The following is a 24,614-nucleotide window of genomic DNA, read 5'->3' on the forward strand; positions in this document are numbered from 1 at the left end:
CAGGTGATTTACTACTCTTCAGTTTGTCAGTCAGGTCTACCACATCTTCTAGGTTCACTGTGATTTGGTTCAGGCCATCTGAATCATTACCCATGAAAACGTTCACCAGTACTGGTACCCTCCCCAACATCCTCTTCAGTAAACACCGAAGCAAAGAAATAAATTAATCTTTCTGCGATGGCCTTATCTTCTCTAAGTGCCCCTTTAACCCCCTCGATCATCTAACGGTCCAACTGACTCCCTCACAGGCTGCTTCGGATATATTTTAAAGTTTTTACTGTGAGTTTTTGCCTATGGCCAACTTCTTTTCAAATTCTCTTAGCCTGTCTTATCAATGTCTTACATAAGACAGACTAAGAGAGAATTTGAAAAGAAGTTGGCCAGAGAGGCAAAAACTCACAGTAAATGCAAACCACCTCTCTGGGGGGGTTCCCAGTGTTCCACCCCCCAAAATGTAGGCATCCCAGGTGACCACCTAATTAACCTAATGGGAGAACTGGTACTGCCTCCATCTCCCCTGTGTATCCCTCCCCTGATCCCCGCCCCTTGGCATTCTGGGTCTCTTCTGTACCCTTTCCTCCTCTTGAGGGCCCAGACCAGCAACAAACCAGTATCCTGCTTTTCACATCTGTTTTCATAGGTTTAACCCCAAAATCTTATGCCTTTATGATAACTGAAGCAGGACAATGGTTCTAATAGAACATATTTTCAGGTAATTCATTGGCATTTAGAAGAAAATCACTTAGGACCCTCCCCACCCATGCCCTTGCACACATGCATACAAACACACCACCTTCATTCTGATTTGTCATTTCTGAGAAAGTACTATCATTTAACATTTTTTAAAACCTCCTCTTAGTTTCATAATGGTGGCAGTGACTAAGTGAATCAAGAAACTGTTGTGCTGGTTCTTATCTGAACCTTCAGCCAATATCAAAATGTTACGAGGAAAATAAGAATATAACAGATATCTGAAAGAATTTTTTTTTTTAAAGAGAGGGTATCACTACAATAAATGGCAGGCATGTTTTACTTGAAAGGGTAAAAACAGGAAATACATTATAGATGGGCAAAAGACAAGAAACTTAATAAAATCTAAAGAGAAAGCAATAGTGCCAAGAAGTTGTTTAGAACAATCGAGCTCATACTGCTGCTTTAGGATCCAGGTGTGCAAGAGGTTTTTAGAACATCTGGCTTTAAGACTGTTAAAATACTGTTGTTCATAGTACATATCTATAAAAAGAAAACAAAGCTACAGTTCTTGGCCTGATTGAGGGTGAGTTTATGTAAATCAATCTTAACTGTTTATTTTACCTTCCTTTTTACCAGACGCAAAAATGATATAAAAAAAGTGTACCTTGTCATCTGTTTTCTGGATATTTTTAAGGGTGGCTAAAGTCAAGAACCATTGTGAATGAGAATGAAATGTTCTTAGAGCAGAGGATTGGTGAGTAGGTGACAGGTCATGTGTCTCTAATCACAAATGGGTATGATAAGAAAACAGTAGCCCAGCCAAAGGCATTTTCTATTCTCTCTCATAGGGTCCTTGTCACAAGTCAGTGTGATGAGATGTGCAGCAGAATTCACAGATTCATAGGAATCTGACAGAAGCTGTAATGTGAATTCTGCTATGGCCACTAGACCTGGACTGAGAAAATCCCCTCATTTTGAAGCCACGAGCTGGGATTTCACCAGTGGCCTAGAGGTGAAAGGCTCTATAATGCTGTGACCAGTCCCCCTGAGCCTTGTACTTACTATGACAAATGCTACAGTAAATGCTAATTAAATACTGCTATGCAGACTGATCATAAAACGTGCTTAGACCTATGTCCAGGTTTGTTTATTTTGCATTTCTCTGCTCTTTTGAAAATTGACTGTAGGTACTTGCCAGAAGATTTTATTTGCATTTTTTCTATTATGCATTGCAGTAGCTAGAAAGCTTGTCCATGCAGATTCTCCATCTCAAAGTCAAAAAATGTACAGTACCCTTAAGACAGATGCCTCTGTTTCCTAAGCATTATAACTTCAGCATGTGTAGTGATTCCCTCAATGTTCAGGTGAGGATCCCTGCTACTTATTTGACTGACAGCATATGGTGTCTGACACCATCGTATACAAAAATAAAATTCACGCCGGTCTCAGTGTATTCGAACTGTGCGGTATCTAATGCTCTGCAACCGGCATGAGCGACTGCCGCTACGGCTGCTGCTGTCTGCTACTACAGTTGCCTGTTGTATTATGCAATGTTAATTAGCGCAAATGTGAACAATGCATATCAGACATCAGTTAAACCCAATTCAAGAGTGTTTATTCCTGAGAGGACACTGATCTCTCAAAATTTACGGTTGCAGTCTGACCAAGGCTTCGTTGCAGCTAGGAAACGTTTCCTTTGTTTTATAACCACACACAAGGAAAGGAGAGATTGGGGGGGGGGGGGGGGGGGGGGGAATTACCCCAGCACCTGCTTTTCTCCTCTTGATTCCAACATTATGCTCGGCTTCCTTTTCTTCCTCAAACTAGACCACTGCCCACAGGTATTTCATTTAGACGGCTACAAGGAGCCGCATCCCCAGCCAAAATGACCATCCCCCCCCCCCCTCCCAAATGCCACCTGCCAGCAGCCTGTACCCACCTTTCAGAATGAGGTTGTCAATGTCCTTATCCACCCCCATCACGTAGCATCGCCTCCAGAGGCCGGAGTAGGTGGAGAAGAGGGGGCGGCCGCAGTCGGACTCCAGGACCCCCAGCCCCAGGAGGGAGCGCCAGTTCTCCAGCAGCTCCTCGGGCTCCCGCACGCCCCCCGCCGGCGCCGGCGAGAGGAAGCCCAGCCTGCCAGCGCGGGCGGCCTGGCCCCGGAGGGGCAGCTGGTAGAGGGGCATGAGCCGGTTCTTCTGGTCCGTGGGGTCGGCGTTGCCCTGGCTCTCGCAGAGCTCCTTGTGCTGGCGGGTGTCCGTGGCGTACCAGTGGTCCGTGAAGATGGCCGTGCCGAGCAGCAGCAGGGAGCAGAGGCTGAGCAGCAGGCTGGCCGCGGTGATCAGGCGCCGGCTCTCCATGTCTGCTCAGGCGGGCACGGGCATGCTGCTGGGCCGGCCGAGGTGAGGCGCTGCCGCGATGCCCAGCCCTCTTGCCTGGTGCGGGGCTCCCCTGCCGGGGGGGAGGGGGAGAATCAGTGAGCCCTACCGGGCACCATTGCAGCTGCCTCGCGGAAGGAGCAAAACCGTGCGGTCAGGCGCTGCCGGTCTGGGAGGCTTTGCACACCCCCCTCCAGTGCTGCAGCTTGCCAGGGGCACTGCGCCTCGGTAGGAGCAAATTCCAGGCGGCTGATGTGTTTTACAAAAACAAACACAATTATCCGGTTTCTGGGCTCTGGATTAGAATTGCAGTGCCTGCTGGATAGGTTGAAGGCTGCAGCTTCCCTCCCAAAATCGCTCTCCTTCCCTTCCTCCTCTGTCCTTCACTGGTGCTTAACACCAGGACACTGCTCTCTGTTCGCGCAACCTCCCCCCCTATAAATAATCCACAGTCAACTGTAATCGGTCTCTCCACCGCATCTCCTTAATTCCTGGATGTACCAATAGCATCAGGCGGGGGAAATCGGCACAGCAAGGAACTGCACCTACCCCTTCTGTAAAGTGATCGCTGCCTTCTTGTAAATGAAGAATGTACAGTCCAATCAACACAATGTCTCCTTCACAATACAGGCGCTCGCCATTCACGTCCTTAGAAGCACAAGGTAAGAAGCCAAAAATAACTGGCCTTATATATGCAGAGAGATCGTTTCAAAACAATTATGGGAATGTAAGCAGTGAAAAAAAAACCCAGTCATTTTGCTCACTGGGTTTTGCAATTAAAGCACTTGTCTGTCTAAATTAACTTATTAAATTAGTCCTAGTCTTTGGTTAAGGTACTTGCTATTTATCTTTAGGAGAATAAGTAGTAAAATACATTGCTCAGACTTTGCTTCTTTTCTGAGTTCAGTATTTGGTACTGATGAAGCGCCTGCATGTATGGTTTGCACTGTGTATGAGTCTATTACCACAGTCCTGTCAGAATTAGATTTTTGCCCAGTTCGTCCTCTCGGAGGCCCCAAAAGCAATTTTTCATTTACAGAGTTTCCTATTCTTTGGCACGCAGGACAGATGACTTCAGCAAATTTCTCATCCATGGAGCAGACCCGCCTGTCCATTTACTGACAACTTCATACTGATATGGCGCAATGCATAACTGCTTCAAAAGCTGAGAGCTTCCTTAGTTTAATTTTAGTAGAAAATTATGGGGTTACCATTTTAGATTTCTAGCTGTTTGGATAGTACCAGTAGAGGGCTAAGCTAATCGACTGGGGGTTTTTTTTGCTGTTTCACCACAGTGGTGAGATTTGTGATCATTTATTCCTATTCTCTCTTGTAAATCGAATTGTGGTTTTTTCCTCTTTGGATCAATTTGTTTTTCCCTTTTCTGAAAGCAGTCCTCAGAAGAAATGCTCTCTCTTTACATAAGGTTTGTTGTGTCAGTTGCCGGGACACAGATTCCCACCCTTAGTCCCTAAATGTTCAGGTGAGGATCCCTGCTACTTATTTGATTGACAGCATATAGTGAGTGACTGACTCCATCGGATACAAAAATAAAATTCATGCCGGTTTCAGTGTATTCGAACTGTGCGGTATCTAATGTTCTGCAACCGGCATGACAGAGCCGCTATGGCTGCTCTTGTCTACTACTACAGTTGCCTGCTGTAATATGCAATATTAATTATCATAAATGTGAACAATGCATCATGTTAGACTTGCTATTTAAGTTGCAGTATAACAGGATGTGGAGTGCTGTGTTGCCAGCAAAAAAGAGATTAATGGAAAACTAGGATTAGGTCAAAACCAGCATTAGCCATTTAAACACAGGTCTACATATTCGATAAATTCAGTTTCAGTGGAATGCAGCTGATTTGCACTGCAAAAAGTTGTCAACCATATACATTAAGTTCAGATCGTTAAGCATTTCATTAGATACACGTTTTGCACTTGCAAAAAGACTAGTTATCTTGAACAATTAATACTACATTTAAAAGAAAATTGCTAGGATATATCATTGCAGCATTCTCTGACATACTGTTAGTCCAGTAAAGTGGTATGGTTCATATCCTCCAGAATCTTGTTGTGGTCTATGACTTCTTGTTTTCTCCTCAGTCTTAGCCTGCCCATCCCTCTCATAACATAACTGTGCAATCTTAAATAAGTTTTAAATGGGAGGGTTCCCCCCCCCCCCCCCCTCTCCAATTTGTCTTGCTTAAAATAAGTTATTTTCCACCCATCCTCTAATCCCACTTTTTTCGTTTGGCCTTTCCTTGAAGATTTGATTGTAATGTTTAATTACGCTCTGTTTGTGTTTTTATATGATTATGCATTGTTTTGCCTATCCATTGTTTACCGCTTATCTCTGCTATAGGCGGTATAGAAAAATCTGCAAATAAATAAATCTTGCCTTTGCCACTTTTCCACTCTGCTTGGTTGTAGTTGATTCAGAGCTCAGTCTCAGCTTCTTCTCTGTCCAGTTGGGATCCATGTATCTATTTGAAATTTTCATATTCCACCTTTATCTGGACAAGTAGAAGATAGCGGATTATAATTTATCAACTTAAAATATCAGTAAAACATACAAGGCACAAACAAACTAAATTTTGTCAGCTAAGGTATTTTAACATTTTTTCACTTTACCACACATGTCATGGGGTCCTCTGAGCCTGTGCTGTGCAGTGACTGACTGGATGAGCAATTAAAACTGAACTCTTAAACTGGTCTTGTCCATGGAGTTCTGCAACATGCAGCTTGCTACCTGCCCCTGGCTGAAAGGAAAAGTGGAATTAAGACACTGTTATGTATTGGAGCAGCTTTACAACTTGGAGCTGCTGCCCTGCAAAACTCACCACTGAAGGGTTAACAGGTGAAAGAAATCGCTCTGTGACTAAGTTGAGGAGAAGGGAGGAAGCCACCTTACCTCGGTAGCCAACGGGGATGGAGGAGCCTGCTGGATCAGCCAGGCTTTGAATCTCCTAGGGGGTTTGGGGATCCAGAGAGAGCTTGCTGAGTTGGGGGAAGAGGAGAGACTCAAGGGTTCTTTATCGTCTGCAGGACCAGCATTAGGGGTGATGCAACTTGCTTCCGAGGATCCAGGGAACTGATGAGCGAATGGTCTGAGGTTTCTCCAGCAGCACTGAGTGGGAGTGGCAGCTAAATCCTGGAACCCTGTGTCCCTGTTGCAAACCGAGATGTGTGAACTGAGAGACCGAAGTTTTGGATTTCCTCTCCTGTTTGAGCTAGAGGTACATCTCAGAGAAAAAAAACACAAACTCACTAGTTTTACCGCTGCGTAGCTGCACTGCTGACTGGTTTTTCAGAAGCAGATTTTGCTGACCAGGAGGGACTCTAGTCAGAATGAAGGGAGTTGAAGAGGACTATGTAGATAAGAAAGCCTCTCTGTTTGTGCACTGTATTCCTCAGGTTGTAGCTTGCAGCATACATATAAACCAGCAAGGGCCCCACCAGTGTTTTATTGTGTACACACAGGGACTTTAGACTAAACCCTGGGTACCCAGGATCTGCAGTTTACAGTTCTGTCATAATTGGTTAAAACAATTGCCCAGTTAACTCTGAAAGGGTGCTGAGTTTATTGTACAGGAAAATTGCCTGAACATAGTGATCCAGTGTTGTGCTAAGCTATACCAATTTTCATGTTACCTTTTCTTTTCCCCACTAACCAGCCAACATTTATTAATAATTTGCCGGTAAAAAAAAGTCTTAAACTGTTACTGTGTGATCATTTGACTGGTCTTTTGGGAGGAGAAAGGGGATAGTGCTGACAAGGAACCCCAGGCATGATATTGGGGCTTGGAGACACTGTCCTAAAACCTCCTCAGGTTGCAAACCCACAGGTGTGACAAATTTGCTTTTGGGGGGTTTTCTTCCATCTATGGTGACTTCCCCTCCCTAGTCCAGAGTAAGATAAACCACCTTAGAGAGGGGTTATACACAGTTCCTGCAGGCCTCCAAAAAAGCATACTGATGCCAATAGCCTTTACCAGCACAGCCTCACCAGTTCAGGGGGCAGTTAAACATTTTTATGTCTCCCCACAGCTAAGGTGAGGAGTAGAAAAGACCTGGTTTAAACAAAACTACTAAAACAAAAAAACATTCTTCGAAACCTCTACACAATGTAAAAAAGCCAACCTCCATCAAAAAAACACACACATCCAACTCTCAAGCTATATGCTTCTCTCATTTATACTTATCAATACTTGCTCAATAATTTAAAAAAATCCCTCTATTCAATGACTGCAAACCAGATTGCAATCATGGAAACCTGGCTAAAAAACACAGATTCCGTCCTAATAAACCAACTATCCAACCAGGACTACAACATCTCATCAATTCCCAGAAAAAAAAAAAAAAAAGGAGGTGGCTTAATGCTTATATCTAAAAAACCTTCAACTAAAACTTTGTCCATCTACCATTCATCCACCTTTTGAAATTGCCTTATATGACTCACCAAAACTTCAGATATGCATCGTTTACTCTCCACCAGGAGCACTTGAGAAAAACTGCTCACCTCTAATTGAATTTCTCATAAACATCTCCCTCAAACCCATCATCTTACTTGGAGACTTCAATATATACTTCAACTTACCCTTCCAAGCACCCCAAAAATAATATCTTACTGTACAGCATTTAACACAGATCTCCTACAAAAATCAACCTAACGCAGATAATGCTATCTTATCATGGCTGAATATCACAAAAAAAAAAGTAGCAGACATCAATCCCATCATTACAAAATATAAACAGTCCAAACCACCAATGGTACAATGAAAATATCAGAACTGCCAAACGTCTACTCAGAAAAAAAGAAAGAATGGAAGAAAACCAAAAACCCTACCACACTAAACTATTGGAACAAACTCACTCAATACAAAAAAGAATTTCTTCTCCAATAAACTCCCCAAATTTCATCATAACCCCAGAATGCCATTCATAATAGTTCAAAAACTTACCAAAACCACCCAAGATTCTACATGCAAACATGGAAGTGACGACTTTGCGGACTTCAACAAAATAGCTCATCTCATCCAATCCAACAACCAGAACAACAAACTCAACAGCATGATAACTTCATCCTGGTCAAACTTTGACATCTCCTCCGCTCAGACAAAATTAACCCAGCCAACCATCCATTGGACACCATCCCAATAACCTCCCTCAAAACAATCAAACCAACTATTGCTAAAACCATCACCAAAATAGTCAATTTATCATTGACCGAAGGCTACTACCCCAAATCTGCTGTCAAACCAATCCTCAAAAAGAACCTGGATCCAAAAATCCTCACCAACTACTGCCCCATATCAAACCTTTCATTCCTAGCCAAAACCATTGAAAAAAGTTGTACACACCCAACTAGATGATTATCTGGAGTCAAACATCCTACATCCATCCCAATTTGGATTTAGAAAAAACCTAAATACAGAATCTCTCCTCATCTCCCTAAATGACATCAGAGGCTTTGACAAAGGTGAAAAATGCCTACTCATACTCCTTGACCTCTCAGCTGCTTTCGACACAGTAAACCACAATATACTGTTAGAACTGTCAAATATTGGCCTGTCTGGTACTACATTACAATGGTTCTTGTCCTACCTCTCTGAATGTACTTAACAAGTAGTGATCAACACCCCATCAAAAATGATTGACCTCAAAACTGGAGTTCCAAGGTTCAGCCTTATCTGCTACCCTCTTCAACATATACCTCCTACCCATCTGCCAACTACTAAAAGATCATGGAATCTCACATTTCCTCTATGCTGATGACATTCAGCTTCTAATTCCCATACAAAACTCAATTGAAGACGCATACAAAATAACCTCAGATATACTTCAAGCATCTAAACTCCCTGAAACTCATAATCAACTTTGACAAAACTGAAATCATACTCATGGATAAAAAACCCAATCCAACTCCGCCACCCCTGACAATACTAGATAAACAAATGATGATAATCCCTACTACCCATACCAGGAACCTTGGAGTTACCATCGATGCTGATCTCTTTCAAATCCCACATAGTAAATAAAACGAAAGAAGGATACCACAAGCTACTAACCCTAAGACATAAAGCCATTTCTCAACCCTTCTGACTTCAGAACCATCCTGCAGCTGCTTATTTTCTCCACCTCATTACTTATTGGAATCCCTTCATCATCCCTCAAACCACTCCAAATACTGCAGAATTCAGCTGCCAGAATCCTTACAGGAAAAGGAAACACATAACACCCATTTTATCCTCTCTTCACTGGCTACCTATTTCTGTACGAATTACCTACAAATCAATGACCATTCATAAAATCCTAAATGATGATCTTCATGGACTAAAAGGCTTAAACATAACCCAAAACCCACAAAGAAACCTACGCTCTAACAATGCAGGATTCTTAAACACCCCCACCTTGAGATGCTCATCTTTCAACTACACGAGAGAGCATTTTCCATTGCCTCCCCCAAAATTTGGAACACCCTACCCAAAGAACTAAGAACTAAGGACCCAGCACATCCTGAAAACATTTAAAAAAAAGACCTAACATTTTTATTCCACAAACTCTATTCTGACACCTGATCATCCCAGCCCTCAAACAGAACTCGCAAGCATAATCCTCCTCTTCATGCTCTCCTGATGTACCCTCCTTTTTCACCCCTCCCTGCTCTCACTTGATTCATTAAGTTCATTGAAAATGTTCTCCTCACTATTCTGTTATTCAACTACTAAGAAAAAGTGTTTACTGTTCACAATACTCTACTGTTCCCAACTACCATGTTAACTCCATTTGATTGTATGCTAATTGCATATTTTGTAAACTGTTATGATGGCTCTACTGAATAACGGTATATAAAAAAACCTCTACAAATAAATACATAAAGAAGCATTCTTAGGTACATTTTGCTATAGTGGGAGTGCCCATTGAGGGTGATTCGGTCTGTCCATTCGTACATATGCATAGGCATGGCTTGTAGAATGCAGCAGTAATAGGCAAGGAACCGGTGCAAGTGCCCTGTGAGGTTGGCAGAGAGCCCAGTTCCTAACCTGAAGATGAAACCAGAGCCACAAGAATTCGCTGTGGGGAGCTCAGCTCAAAGACCCAAAGCTGTAGAAAGTGACTCTTGCCCCACCAACTGAAGAGGATTAGAAGCCAGGGAAAGTGAAGAGAAGTAGGTAATAGTAGCCAATTTGGGAGGGCAGAGAGTAGAGAAGATATAGGAAAAGGGGGGAGAAGGAGCGGAGAAATTGGGGCAGAAAGGAGGGGGAAGGGGAAAAGTCAGAGGGAAAGAGAACTGAAGGACTGGAAAGTGTAAGGGATAAAGCATGTGACCACTACCAGTCACACACACTCTCCAAAACACGACTCCTCCCCTCACACACACCCCACCATCCCTTGATCCCCCTCTACCACACACACACAGAGAATCCAAATACACAATGTTGCTGGATCATGTGAATGTGCCTAAGGCTTCCAATAGAGAATGCCATACATAATCCTGTATATGTGTATTTTTCCAGCTTTGCATCACAGTCACAGAATAGAGGAGGTAAGGTAAAATACAGTACCTACAGAAAAGCAAGAATAAAGAGGACCACAGCAAAAAAGTACTATGCAGAAGGATAATTATTGAAGTAAATAAAATGGTAGATGGGGGATGGAAAGGAGGAAAATCCCCAGATTGACATTTTTAATCTTTTCCCCCAGAAAAGATGTATTGGGATAAGCCTATATCCTTGCACCATAAGCAATGTTTGGTAGTGGAAGGATAACCTTAAATCACATTTCTGTTTCAAAAACTATGATTATTAACATGATTTTATGCTTTAAAATCATTTCATAATGGCCGTAAGCCATTCTAAGTCAGTGGTTCTCAACCTTTTTTCTTTCGGGACACACCTGATAGATGGTCCTCACATGTGAGAGACACTGAAACCATGACAGTCACAGGGCTAACACCCCCCCCCCCCCCCCCACAGTAATGGGTATAAAGCAAAACTAGAACATTCCCCGTACAAAAAAGATATTCTGTGTTCTCAATAACAGCAACACAAACTCCCTCTACCACCAGGTGCAACGCCCTACTTATAAAAAGACAGCAGTTCACCAGCAATGTGTGTTCAATTGAGAAACACAACAAGTAAATGAGGTATTTTATGTGCCTTAATGCTAGTTAAATCTCTCACCTCGGTCATATACACAAAATTGACCTTTACCAAGTACAGAAAGACCACAAATTACAAATATGGAAACAAACTGGAATGAAAATCCCAAAAAAAAGCCACTCTGCATGCAGAACAATCCTGGAGAAATGGAAACAGAAATATAGCACCTAACAAAATGCCAGGATCTGCAATAATGCACACAAACTAATCCACACTAAGTTACACCTGCATTATGGCATGCATTCCAACAGTAACAAACCTATCTATGAAAAGGTAACACTACAAATATTAAACCAGGCCCTAAACACCAATACACCTCCTATTAGGAAAACAGAAAAAGCCAAGCTGTTATAGATTCCCACAGAAATAATTATAACACTATATGAATAAATGTTTCAAAACAGCTGAACAGATCTAACAATTAAAAACTCTTAAAAATTTAAAATTCTTCAAACACCAATAAAATAGTTAAACAGGAAACACATACTACCCAATAATTAAAATGGCAGTCAATCAAGAAAAATGAATTTAAAAAGCCACCTTTACTTACCCTCTCCAGCAGTTCTCCTACTTCATTCCCTTGCAGGCCACACCAGAAGCAGCAGTAGCTGCTGAAACTGTCCTCCCAGTCCCTTCTCTTCTCTCTCACACACACAAAAGTCATCTCCCTGATCAGTCCTACACATACACACATCACCTCTCTGACCAATCTCTCTCAATTACACAATGCTCTCGCACTTACACACAGGCTTTCAATCATACACATGTTCTCTCTCACTTACAAACAGGTTCAGTCACACACATGCCCCCTCTTTCTCTCACTCCCAGCCAAAACATAGAGATGTGAATTGGATCCGGAATCGGTTCCGTTCCGATTCAAATCATGCATTTTTTTCATCTGGCCCGATCGTTTGTTTTTTTTCTTAATCAGCTGCACCCGATCCAATAAACAAAAAACCCACCCTGACCCTTTAAAACCACTCCCTTAGCCTCCACCACCCTCCCCAAAACATTTTAAAATTACCTGGTGGTCCAGTGGGCCCCGGGATGCTTTCGCCGGTCCGTACCTTGTTAGTGTATCCGTTCCAGGGTCCAACCCTGCATGAGTGGCCCTGGTCACTCAGGAACTCAAATAGTTTAAAGTTATTTTTCTGTACAAGTCCTCAGGCAGGGTTTGAACCCTCTCCACCTGGGTGGAAGGCGGATGCCTTCCCCACTGTGCCAGCAACTCACTTCCTGAATACTGGCCAATATCAAGTTCAATGTTCAAAAGTCTGGCCCCACTAGGCCTAACTGCCACCACCCACCGTATCTCTTGGGATGGTTTTTCTCATCCCAGGACACAACCACCCGCCAGCAGTTCTCCAGGCAAAATGTCCTTGTCGTATGTCCAAACAAACAGAAGTCCCCCACACTCACCTTCTTTGTAATAGTGGTTGCAGTCCTTCACACGGTCGGGGAGTATCCAGTGTCCAAAGTTTCCCAGAGCAGCCAAATAACCCAATCTTTCCTCCTCAATCCCTGGCAGGAGACTGAGAGTGCTCTACCAGGAAGTCCTTTTTATCCTGAATTAACTCCTCCTCCACTCGTAGCTGGTTGGCTCAGAAAGGCCCCTCCTCACTTTGGCCCTCCCCTTGAAACCATGTATTGGTTTCTCCAGCTCCACCCTTAACCTCCCACACCTGTGTTTCTTCTGCTCTTGTGATGTCTGGGGGAAGGAACCAAGGGACGTCCTTAGCCTGGTGTTGCGGTATTGTCTTTCCCCTCCTCTCTCGGACTCTGAGTTCCGGGGTTTTTAACTGGCCCCTCTGGTTTGGGATATAGACCCCATCACACCTAGTCAGCCTTCAGAGGCTCATGAGAGAGCAGTGTAATTGTTTTCTTCCATATTGTATGCTCTCTAAGTCTCATCCTCTCCCTACATGATCCCATAGACCTCATCAATTCCAACATGTTTCCTGTACACAGAGGGCACTGAATTGTTTGAACTTGAAAGTTGTTTATAATAGTTAAAAAAAAAACCTCTTTGAAATTCAAATGTACTCTGCTCTACTCTACTGTACCTGCTCTATTCACTTTCTTGCTTTCCTCCCGCCCCTGAGCCATACATCCCTCATCTGCTTTACTTATATAGATTGCTTCTGGGGGCAAAAATTTTATTTTTGGCTGATTCAGCAATTAGATAAACAGTTGATTCTTTACCATTTCACTTAATTAAAACTTATTATTTAAGACCAACTACAAGCCACCTACCTGGCTTAGGGGGGTCATTCATCAAAATGCGTTAGGGCATTATGTGATTTGGAGGGATGAAAGGTGAAAGAAGAGTAGATTTGTACCATGTTCTCTCTACCTTGCTTGATTGCAGGTAGGTAGATAGTAGGGGTGTGAATCGTGTGATCGATCGTCTTAACGATCGATTTTGGCTGGGGGGGGGGAGGGAAAGCTGATCGTCGTGTTTTGTTTGGTTTTTTTTTAATCGTTAAAAATCGTAAATCGGAGGAGGGCGGGAAAACCGGCACACCAAAACAACCCTAAAACCCACCCCGAACCTTTAAAACAAATCCCCCACCCTCCCGAACCCCCCCAAAATGTTTTAAATTACCTGGGGTCCGGGCGACCGTCGCCCGTATGACATAGTGAGGGCAAAGGTAGCTCCGGTGCCATTTTGAATATTGGCAATACGGCCCGCGTGCAGGAGGTCGCTCCCGGACCCCCGCTGGACTTTTGGCAAGTCTTGTGGGGGTCAGGAGGCCCCCCCCCAAGCTGGCCAAAAGTCCCTGGGGGTCCAGCGGGGGTCCGGGAGCGATCTCCTGCACGCGTGACGTCGGGAGCCAGGAACCAAAATGGCGCCAGCGCTACCTTTGCCCTGTCACATGATAAGGGCAAAGGGCCACCGGTGCCATTTCTCTTAACGCAGCCGTGGCCACTGAGCGGGAGATCGCGCCGGGACCCCCCCACTGGACCCCAGGTAATTTAAAACATTTTGGGGGGGTTCAGGAGGGTGGGGGATTTGTTTTAAAGGGTCAGGGTGGGTTTTAGGGTTGTTTTGGTGTGCCGGTTTTCCCGCCCTCCCCCAAATAATTCCCGTGCCCTATTTAACGATACAATACAAATGCCCCTGACGATAAATCGGGGGCATTTGTATTGTATCATGCACTCTAACGATTTTGGACGATTTTAAAATTATCTGACGATAATTTTAATCGTTCAAAAACGATTCACATCCCTAATAGATAGTGCATCAAGCTATGTAGACAGAACATGGTACAAATCTACTCTTCTTTCACCCCTCCAAATCACATTAAATCTTCACTGATAGTAACTGTGCTGTTCGTACATATAACTGTGCATGCAAAATTGCCCCCCAGAACCCACCCTACCCCCACAAACCTCACCCCGAGTTACTAGTGCTCCCTCTTATAGTGGTATAAATAGTAAACTTCTTTGTGAGCGTCTAGAAAGGTTCTCTCTCTCTCTCTCAGCCCAAAATGTGATAAAAGCCCTCTGGATACTTTTTTTTTTTTTTTTTTTTTTTTTAATCGCAGGCGCTATTCTTGCTATATTTATTGCAAAATAATGAATCAGGGCCTTAGTTCCTACCTATTTTAAACCTCCTCAGCAATGATTTGGCTCATTTATCGCAAAACCTCTTATTTGTTTTGTTGTGTGTCTTGTCTATCCTGAATAAATTTTAAGCTCCAAGGACTGGGAACCATCTATTATGTGTCTCTATTCAGTTCTGCGTGCAAATGACTAATAATAATAATGAATGGCAAGTTTTTATGATATGAGTCACTGGCATATGCAGGAATATAAAGATGATAAAAGCAGAATGTTTGTTTATTTTTATACATAGAAACAAGGAAGGAACAACTCTATGGTGAGCACCTAGCTTCAGGCTGAGCCAGTCCTGATTTTTCAAGGCCTATTTCATAGCAATCTATGAAAAGGTCAAAAATTGGAGATGACAGGTCAGGGCTCACTGGATTGCTCAGGTTCTGGATCTGTAAGTGAAAATGAAATGTGGAGCTGCCAGGTCCTGCAGAGTTTAGACCAGTACTGGTATTTGAACTTGCATCTCAGTGCATTCTGGTAGTTGTAGTCTCTGCTTCTAACTATTCAAAATCAGTACTGCAGGTACCAGAATGCATCAGGATGGGGGTCTGTCAAAACCAGGACTATCCTAAAATCTTCCTCCAGGAGTTGGGTATCTTGGTAGTAATGAGCTTTCTCTTTCTGTGCATACATTATCCAACTGTAAATAAATCTGATAATAATAATCCTAAACAATCCAATTTGAATGACAGCATTATGTAAATGAAAAACATTTGTAGCAACATTGTAAATGATATAAAGTAGTACGGTTGACATGATAGTTCATTTGAATACACAGAAATAAAGGTTAACAAATATATGTAGATACACACACACAGTATATATATCCTCGGTGATACCTTTTTATTGGATTAACAATATATTTCTTCGCCAGCTTTCAGAACCTAATACTCCATTCCTCAGGTCAGAACCGAATCTATAAGAAGGTACCAACTTATATATGTTTTGTTTTTATTTGCTAACCTTTATTCCCATTATAGCAAATGATGGCAGGTAAAAGTAAAATGCCCCATTCAGTCTTCCCAGGAGGCAAAGTCAGGAGTGGGATCAGTATAGTAAGTAGAGATGTGAATCGTGTCCTCGATCGTCTTAACGATCGATTTCGGCTGGGAGGGGGAGGGAATCGTATTGTTGCCGTTTGGGTGTTTAAAATATCGTGAAAATCGTTAAAATCATGAGCCGGCACACTAAAACCCCCTAAAACCCACCCCCGACCCTTTAAATTAAATCCCCCACCCCAAATGCCTTAATACTTCATCAACTTTGGGAGGGAAGTACTTACTTGCCCTAAACCAATGGCAGGAAAACCGGCACACTAAAACCCCCTAAAACCCACCCCGACCTTTTAAATTAAATCCCCACGCTCCCGAACCCCCCCCCCCCCAAATGCCTTAAATTACCTGGGGGTCCAGCGGCGGTCCGGAACGGGCTCCTGCAATTGAATTGTGTTGTCTTCAGCCGGCGCCATTTTGCAAAATGGCGGCCGCAAAATGGCGGCGGCCATAGACCAACACGATTCGACTGCAGGAGGTCGTTCCGGACCCCTGCTGGACTTTTGGCAAGTCTTGTGGGGGTCAGGAGGCCCCCCCAAGCTGGCCAAAAGTCCCTGGGGGTCCAGCGGGGGTCCGGGAGCGATCTCCTGCCGCGAATCGTTTTCCGTACGGAAAACGCCGGCAGGAGATCGACTGCAGGAGGTCGTTCAGCGGGGGTTCCGGACCGCCGCTGAACGACCTCCTGCAGTCGATCTCCTGCTGGCGCCATTTTCCGTACGGAAAACGATTCGCGGCAGGAGATCGCTCCCGGACCCCCGCTGGACCCCCAGGGACTTTTGGCCAGCGGGGGGGCCTCCTGACCCCCACAAGACTTGCCAAAAGTCCAGCGGGGGTCCGGAACGACCTCCTGCAGTCGAATCGTGTTGGTCTATGGCCGCCGCCATTTTGCGGCCGCCATTTTGCAAAATGGCGCCGGCTGAAGACAACACAATTCAATTGCAGGAGCCTGTTCCGGACCGCCGCTGGACCCCCAGATAATTTAAGGCATTTGGGGGGGGGGGTTCGGGAGGGTGGGGGATTTAATTTAAAGGGTCGGGGGTGGGTTTTAGGGGGTTTTAGTGTGCCAGTTTTCCTGCCATTGGTTTAGGGCAAGTAAGTAAGTTCCTGCCCTCCCCCTTCCCCCGATTTACGATTTTTTAACGATAAATCGGGGGAATTGGTATTGTATCGTGGCCCTAACGATTTTTGACGATTTAAAATATATCGGACGATATTTTAAATCGTCAAAAAACGATTCACATCCCTAATAGTAAGGTTAAGAATTAAAATCTACTTGCACTCTTGGACCTCCTACACAGAGGAAACCTCTGCAACAAACAAGTCCAAGTTGGCATGTGCCACTCTGGGTGACTTTCCATAATGCTTAACTGTAGTAACTGTATTGTTCTAGGAGCAAACTGAAATCTCTGCAGTATGTGTCTTACTAAGGCTAATTTGTCAGGGCAAAAATGCTCTAGAGGGCCTTAAATCAGTGTCCATTCAGACAACAGGCTGGTGTTCTGCCCCTGAGCCATTGGGTCACTTGGGAAAATATGGGCTCAAGCAGACCAGAAGAATCAATAAGGAACCTGATGTAAACCCCAGTGGTCTTGCTCCTGGGGATCTGGATTGTTCCTCTGGGATTTAAAAGGGATTTCTAGGAACACCACTGGTTTCTTGCCAATTAGATGGATATGAGGGTCATGTTAAGGGATTCCAAAAAAGACCCATGAATCCTTGTATCTGTTTGTAAATGTTTGAAGTCTTGGATTTATTGTAGCCAGACCCTTGACTGGATTACGGATTTGAGGAGTCTTGTAACTGACTGTGAATTTTGTCTTAAGTTTGATGGACTCACTGTGTTTATGTTTAACTATCCAAGATGAAGAGAACTCATGCATCATTTATGTCAACCCTGCTTATGTGTATATAAATTCTTACTTGGAACAAGCAAGAGTGTAGCTCATATGTGCAGGGCCCCAGCCTGATACAATCTCATAAAGTCTGTTCTAAGAGTGATCTAGCTTTCTTGTGGAAAGATAGAGGAGGATTGTTAAGAGAAATGAAGAGCAAGATGATAATGCAGGCATCCAGGACATCGCTCGTTCGCATCCACCCCCGTTCACACCTTGAATAAATGCAACTGACAACAAACTTTGGGTTAACTGGGCCGCAGCTTTAATAACTTGGAGGTCCGAGCCATTGAATTAACATAACATTTTAACAACATCTCCGACCATCGTCCGCCACTCCTCTAGCAGGACGATCCCCCGCCAGCCATACGGCTCGTTCCTCGACCCTTCCCGGGTTCCGGCCCCCGCCATCTGCCAGCAAGGAGCCAACCCGGCGGCCCCCGCCGCTGGCGAGCAAGGGGCCAGGCCAGGGGACTCCCGCCACTGACGAGCAAGGAGCCAGACCAGGGGACTCCCGCCACTGACGAGCAAGGAATCCACATCCGACAACTATCCCAGTTGTCCACCGTTCATTAATTACCACATAATTACATCTTACTCATTATGCTATACAAGCTGTACCGGCTCGGGCCATCCGCCACAGACACGGGCATACATGTCCCGTGCCCCCCAAAGATGCGGCCCAACTACAAGGGAAATACCGTCTCCAAGGCCTCCTGAATTGAATTAAGGAATAAGTCCATTCCGATAAAGGACAGATGTACTCCATCCTTGCCAAAAAGTCCCGTGGCCGACCCCCAAGACCAATCATACTTAATATGCCGCCCGCCCCGGAAAACCAGCCACGAGCCAATCTGCTGGTTCGCCTTGGATCTGCTCCTGCGCCAAATTACCTTATCCAATTCAGCCGGCCTGGCGATAATATCCGACCAAAGCAAAACAGTGGACGGCAACAGCAGAGACACCAACATCAGATCCTGACGGACCATACTGATGAACTGCCGTCCCGTCATTTTGCCCCAGTTATTCCCTCCCAAATGAATTACCAACGCCCTAGGGGCACCGAGCCGCTCCAAACCCTCCCGCACGCAAGGAAGCAGCTCGGCCCACACCATACCCCGACGCCCCAACCAGTGCAAAGCAACCCCCCGCGTCTGTAAGTCCAGATGCGGCCCGTATGGCCGTCCGCAGGCATGCCTGTGCGCCCAATAGGTGAAAGAGTGCCCAAGGATCCACCCAGCATGTCCTGCAGACTCCGCACCTGGAAGGAAAAACAGAGTTAGACCCGTTCAAAACTGCCCCTGACCCGGACGCACATAACTGCGGAACGAGTCCGAACGCCACCGCCCAATCCTACGAATCACCTCCCCGGACAAGCCAGCGGAGTCCGCGGCAGTCGCCGCCCCAATCCGAAAGGAATGGGTCCCAAAACGACCAACATCCAAGCCCAATGACGACAACGCCGAACGCAGAACCACCTCAAACTGATACTTAGTCAGCGGGCGCAGGTTCTCATGAATCAAAAACTGCGCCGGCCCCGACGCCCGCCCCCGGCAATAATGCACCGCGTTGTCCACCGGGCACGATGGCAATCCCGGCACAGCACACAACACCACAGACAACCCCTTACCCTGCTGATCCGTCTTGGACCGCGGTATACAAATGGACACCGAACGATTAGTAACCGTCACATGCCTGGCCAATAAACCCGGAAAATCCGCACTGGTTGCGGACCGAGCCACCAACTCGCTAATCCGAAAAGCCCCGAAAAAGGCAAAAACAAACGCCACTCGGAAAAGACCCGTTTCGTAACAAGAAAAACATATACTTGGCAACACAGCCAGCAATCGCAACAAAATATCATGCGTGATCGGGAGACGTTTGTCTACTCTCCTGCCCACCGCCTTAGCCCAACCGGCCAACACACGCCGAACCACAAACCTTCCCGAAGGAAAACCCCAGCCATGCGCCCTCATAAAGAAGGAAAAACCAGACAACTGCCGAGCCACCGCTGCTCTAGAAAAACCGGCCGCCTTACTGTGCTCCAGGAAGCGAAGAAGGGCAACATCCGAAACAGGGCCCCCACCCCATCCCGCCGCAGACAACACACCCGAAACCTTCCGAGCACCTCCCACGTAACTTGCCCACGTTGAAGGGGCTAGTGAAGCCCGCAGCATTCTCCAGGCTTCGGGGAACCCAAGCTCCAGAGGAAAGACGGTACCACTGCTCCGGAAGGATCCGCATCCGGGGCCAACTCTCGAAATCGCTCCCACTGGAAACGAGAAAGAGAGTCAGCCACACCGTTAGCAACCCCCGGCACATGACGGGCCCAAACTGTCACATTGCACGACATACAACGCAGCACCAACTCCCTCAACAAGTCAGACACCCAGAGGCACCTAGCAGCCCGCCGATTGATAACCTCCACCACGCCCATGTTATCACACCAAAACACAACCCTCTTGTCTCTCAAACTATCCCCCCAAATGTGCAAGGCAACCACAATCGGGAAAAGCTCAAGAAACGTAATATTCCTTGTAGTACCAGACACCACCCAATCCTCCGGCCACGCCGCCGCGCACCACGCCCCATGAAAGTAGGCACCAAAACCGAAAGAGCCCGCCGCGTCCGTAAACAACTCCAGGTCGTGGTTGGACAGCGGATCCTCCTGCCAGAACGCAATCCGTTAAACCCAACCAAAAACCGATCCCACACCAGCAAATCTTCCTTCATCGAGCTGGTCACACGAACCCTGTAATGCTTCTTCCCCACCCCCGCCGTGGCCCTAGTCAACCGTCTCAGAAAAACCCGACCCATCGGAATCACCCGACACGCAAAATTGAGACTCCCCACCAGCGATTGCAGCTCGACAAGCATTAACTTGGGCCGACGCAACGCGGAGCTCACCAGACCCCGCAAACGCTCAACCTTCTCCAGGGGCAAACGCGACTCCATCGCGACCGAGTCCACCTCAATCCCCAAAAACACCAAAGTAGTGCAAGGCCCTTCCGTCTTGTCCCCCGCAAGAGGAATCCCAAATTCCAGAGCGACCGCCTGGAAACAGTGCAACAACTCCGCACATGCGTCCGTGTCCGCAGCACCCACCAGCAAAAAATCATCTAAATAATGAACGATGTTTGAAGACCCCGAGCGGCACTCCACCACCCAATGCAAAAAGGAGCTAAACGCCTCAAAATAAGCACACGCTATGGAGCAACCCATTGGCATGCACATATCAAAATAAAAGCCCCGCTGGAAACGAAAACCCAACAAACGAAAATTCTCAGGATCTACGGGCAACAATCGGAAAGCCGCCTCGATGTCAACCTTCGCCAGCAGCGCACCCTGGCCACAACGGAAAATCACCCGGACGGCCGAATCGAATGAAGCATAACACACCCTGCACAATTCCTTGGGAATAGCGTCGTTCACAGAGCCCCCTTCAGGAAAGGACAAGTTATGAATCAAACGATACTTACCCGGCTCCCGTTTAGGCACCACCGCCAATGGGGAAAGCACCAAGTCCGGAAACGGGGGCTCCGCAAAAGGACCCGCGATACGACCCAAATCAATCTCCGCCTGCAATTTAGCCCGCACTACGTGAGGCAAACGGGTCACCGAAGGACAACGCAACCCCCCTCCCACTGGTCCCCCCCCCGAACACGGGATCCGAAACCCCCGTGTAAAACCCCGCAACAACACTTCCGCCATCCCTGCCATCGGGTACCCCTGCAACCACGGACGCATCGCTTCTATGCGGACAGGAGTGGCCGCCCTACCGAAACAGTTACTTACCTGCCCCTTTCGGCCCAGGAACGGGCCCCGAGCCATCTCCCGGCTTCCTAACACATTTGAACGCGGGGTGCCCCCCACCACAAGACGCGCACGCGTGCCGGAATTTGCAGTCCGTAAACATGCATTGGGATCTGTTGAACCGCCAACAGACGTCACTGCCCCCCGCACCAGCCTTCCCCGCACTAGCCGCGGGGAACCCCGGACGAAATGGCCGAAAAGAAGCTACCCCCTGCGATGCACCCACCCCCAAACCCCCCCCGGGGACTTTGGAGGCCATTTGCGTCAACCACAAGCCGACATCCTGCGTACCCCAGGACATAAACCGGTTTTCTTCCATCCGGTCCCGGAAGCGCTCGTCGTAGTTTAGCCACGACCAGCCTTCATAGGTCTTACTAGCAGCCAAAATCGCATCCCCGTAAGCCAACAGAGGCCCATACTGCGAAGGGTCATAGTGACCAATCACGCTCGCCAGCCTCAAAAACGAACGCATCCAGTTATGGATATTCCGCGCAATCGGCACCCGCGACCCGGGAAAGCGCCCACTTTTGTCCCGTTTCTTCTTGTCCTTCCTCCTCCCCCGACGCCCCTCCAGCAGCTTAAAAATATCAACGAACCTACGGCGCCGTATCTTCTTCCGGACCGCCCGGGGCACCTCCTCCCATAATTCCGTAAGCGCGACCAAGGCCGGGGTACCCCGCACCGCCCCCCCGGACCTAGAAGCCGCCTTCACCGACCCCGCAGAGTCAGACGAGGAGGTCGAGGATGACGAAGAAGAAGACGAAGACCCCGACGAACTATCCCGTGTGCGCCGCCGTTTTGACTTGGACGTCTTCGCACGAACCTTCCTCGCCCGACCCCCCCCCCATCCTTCGGGTCAACCTCGCCATCCATGGGCTGCCGAACCCCCCCACCGACGTCCACTTCCACCCCATCCCCCCCGGGGTGTCCCCCCTCAGATCCCTCGCGAACACCTGCGGTGGGAAAGAAGACCAACTCACCCGGCGTCCTCCGATCCACTGCAAGCAAGCCTGGCGCTGCAGCCAGGGGCCTAGGCGCCCGTCCCTCCTCACCGGGTGGCGCATTCCGCCAAGCCTCCTGCCTCGACGACCCAGGCTCTTCCCACTCCGCACCCGTCAAGTCCTGCTGAGGAACACAAACAGGGACAGGAGAGACCAGCCCAAGCTCCCCGACCTCACCCGCCGCCCGTCCAGGACCAAGAACAGGAACCGCGGCTCCCGCCCCCGACTCCCCGCGCCCCGAACCAGGCCCAGACCGAGGAACAAAGTCCCCAGACCGACCCCTACCCCCACTGGAGCCTTGAGGGGAAAGGGAACCCACTGTGCCGGGCGGGAAAACAAGGGAATCCCGCATCCCCAACTCCCCGCCATTCACGCTCCACGCTGCACCCCCCCGGCCTGCAACAGGCCCCTCCCGGGCCATCGGACCCCGCTCCCCCAGCCATGCAACAGATGGCTGGCCCGACGCCCCCCCCCAGGCCATCAAGTCCTCCCGCCCCTCCTGCCAACCCAGCTCCCCGAAGCCCCCCCTCGCATCAGCCCGAGGCCACCCCGCCAGCCACCCCTCAGGGACATCCCCACCAAGGGAAACGGCACGCGAAGGCGGCCCAGAAGCTGCACGCCGACCTACCCCGCTCCGCCTCAGTGCCCTTGCCGGCCCCGCCAAGCCGCTACCCCCGGCTACACCCCCCGCAGCACCACCAGCCGACCCCAAGCCCTGCCCAGGACCTGCACACCCCACACCGCCAGCTACGCTCCGCGCCCCCCGTCCTCTCCCCCTGCCCGGCGCCCGCGATCGCGACCTGGAAGCCCGCACACTACCGGCGCCACGCCCTGCCCTCCCACGACCAGGACCGCCGTCCCGCCGCGGACTCAGCCTCACCCCGTCGCCGACACCCCCACCCTCCACCGCCAGCAGCCCCCCAACTCCGGCCACCCCGAGCGGCACAGGACTCACCCAATCCGCCGCAAAGGGGACGGACACGAGCTCCCGTCGCGGCAAGTCACCGCCCTCCTCCAGCTCCCCGGGCACAGAGGCAGCTTCCTCCGACTCCATCAGACCCGGCGCGAATGCCTTCAACACGAAGGCCCGGAGAGCCGTCCAAAGTCAGCAGAGCCCACCGCTCCAATCCTTCCAGCTGCCCACAAAATTATCACTTGCCTTGTTTTATTTTTATTTTATATATTTTTTTTTTTTTTTAAAGCGCAGCCAGAAAGAAAAAACAGTCGACCGGCTCTCAGGGCAGTCGCGGCGAAGTGAAACCAACACCGCCCTGCTCCGAGACTCCGCCCCCTCAAGATCCCCCTCTGGGCTTCCCACCAATTACGGCCTGCCAACACCGCAGCCGTGCCTTGCCTACCCCTCCTCCTTACTCCACGCCCTCTGCTACTTCCCCTGACCCCTGCCTGACCTAACTGCCTCCCTTATGTGCTCCCCCCCCCCGCTTTACCCTGCTCCCGACGCACGCCTGAGCCTACATTATCCTGGCCAGCTGTGCACGGGGCCCAGCTGACCTTCCAAAAGACCCTGAAAGGAAATGAGGGAAACAAGAAACAGAGAGACAGAAGACCCAGTGAAGCAGACACTTACCTCTTAAGGCAATGAAGAGAGAAGATAAACAGGCAAAAATGGGGAACTGGAAAAAGGAATAAAGAGATCATAAGTAGAGAGGCGAGACAGATGAGAAACATCAAACAGGGGAAGAATAAAAGAAGACCCAGAGTAGATCTGGCATCTTGGGGTTCACTTTTCAAGACTTTGTCAGTTTAGTGCTGGAGTTATGTTATTTTGCAACTTACCAATTAATACTAACTGAAGAAGGGGCATAGGCAACCTGAAAATCTCATGTCCTGCAATATCTTTCTGTTGGTCCAATAAAAGGTATCGTAACCTCCGAAGATTCCACTTTTCTTCCATAATTCTGCACTACGTTTGTGATTACTTAAACCAGAGTAATGCACTTCAAGAGAAACATGAATAATTCAACCGTACAGGCAGTAG

The 24,614-nt window shown here is 47.7% G+C and overlaps 1 protein-coding gene across 4 annotated transcripts in view; it reads right to left on the reverse strand.

The window, feature by feature from the left end:
* Nucleotides 1-3,675, reverse strand: part of TMEM178A (transmembrane protein 178A) — a 272,754-nt gene extending 269,079 nt beyond the window's left edge. For 2 of the 4 annotated variants that reach the window (XM_029594349.1, XM_029594350.1), the window contains exon 1: nt 2,633-3,672. In XM_029594349.1, the coding sequence (XP_029450209.1) occupies nt 2,633-3,053 (421 nt within the window). In that variant the 5' untranslated portion in view covers nt 3,054-3,672. Of the gene's footprint in view, nt 1-2,632 lie in introns of all 4 variants that reach the window. The other 2 variants (XM_029594348.1, XM_029594347.1) reach the window with 2 other exon arrangements.
* Nucleotides 3,676-24,614: the final 20,939 nt, after the last annotated feature.

The sequence above is a fragment of the Rhinatrema bivittatum genome, chromosome 3 (genome assembly GCF_901001135.1).
Source record: "Rhinatrema bivittatum chromosome 3, aRhiBiv1.1, whole genome shotgun sequence".
Classification (NCBI taxonomy): domain Eukaryota; kingdom Metazoa; phylum Chordata; class Amphibia; order Gymnophiona; family Rhinatrematidae; genus Rhinatrema; species Rhinatrema bivittatum.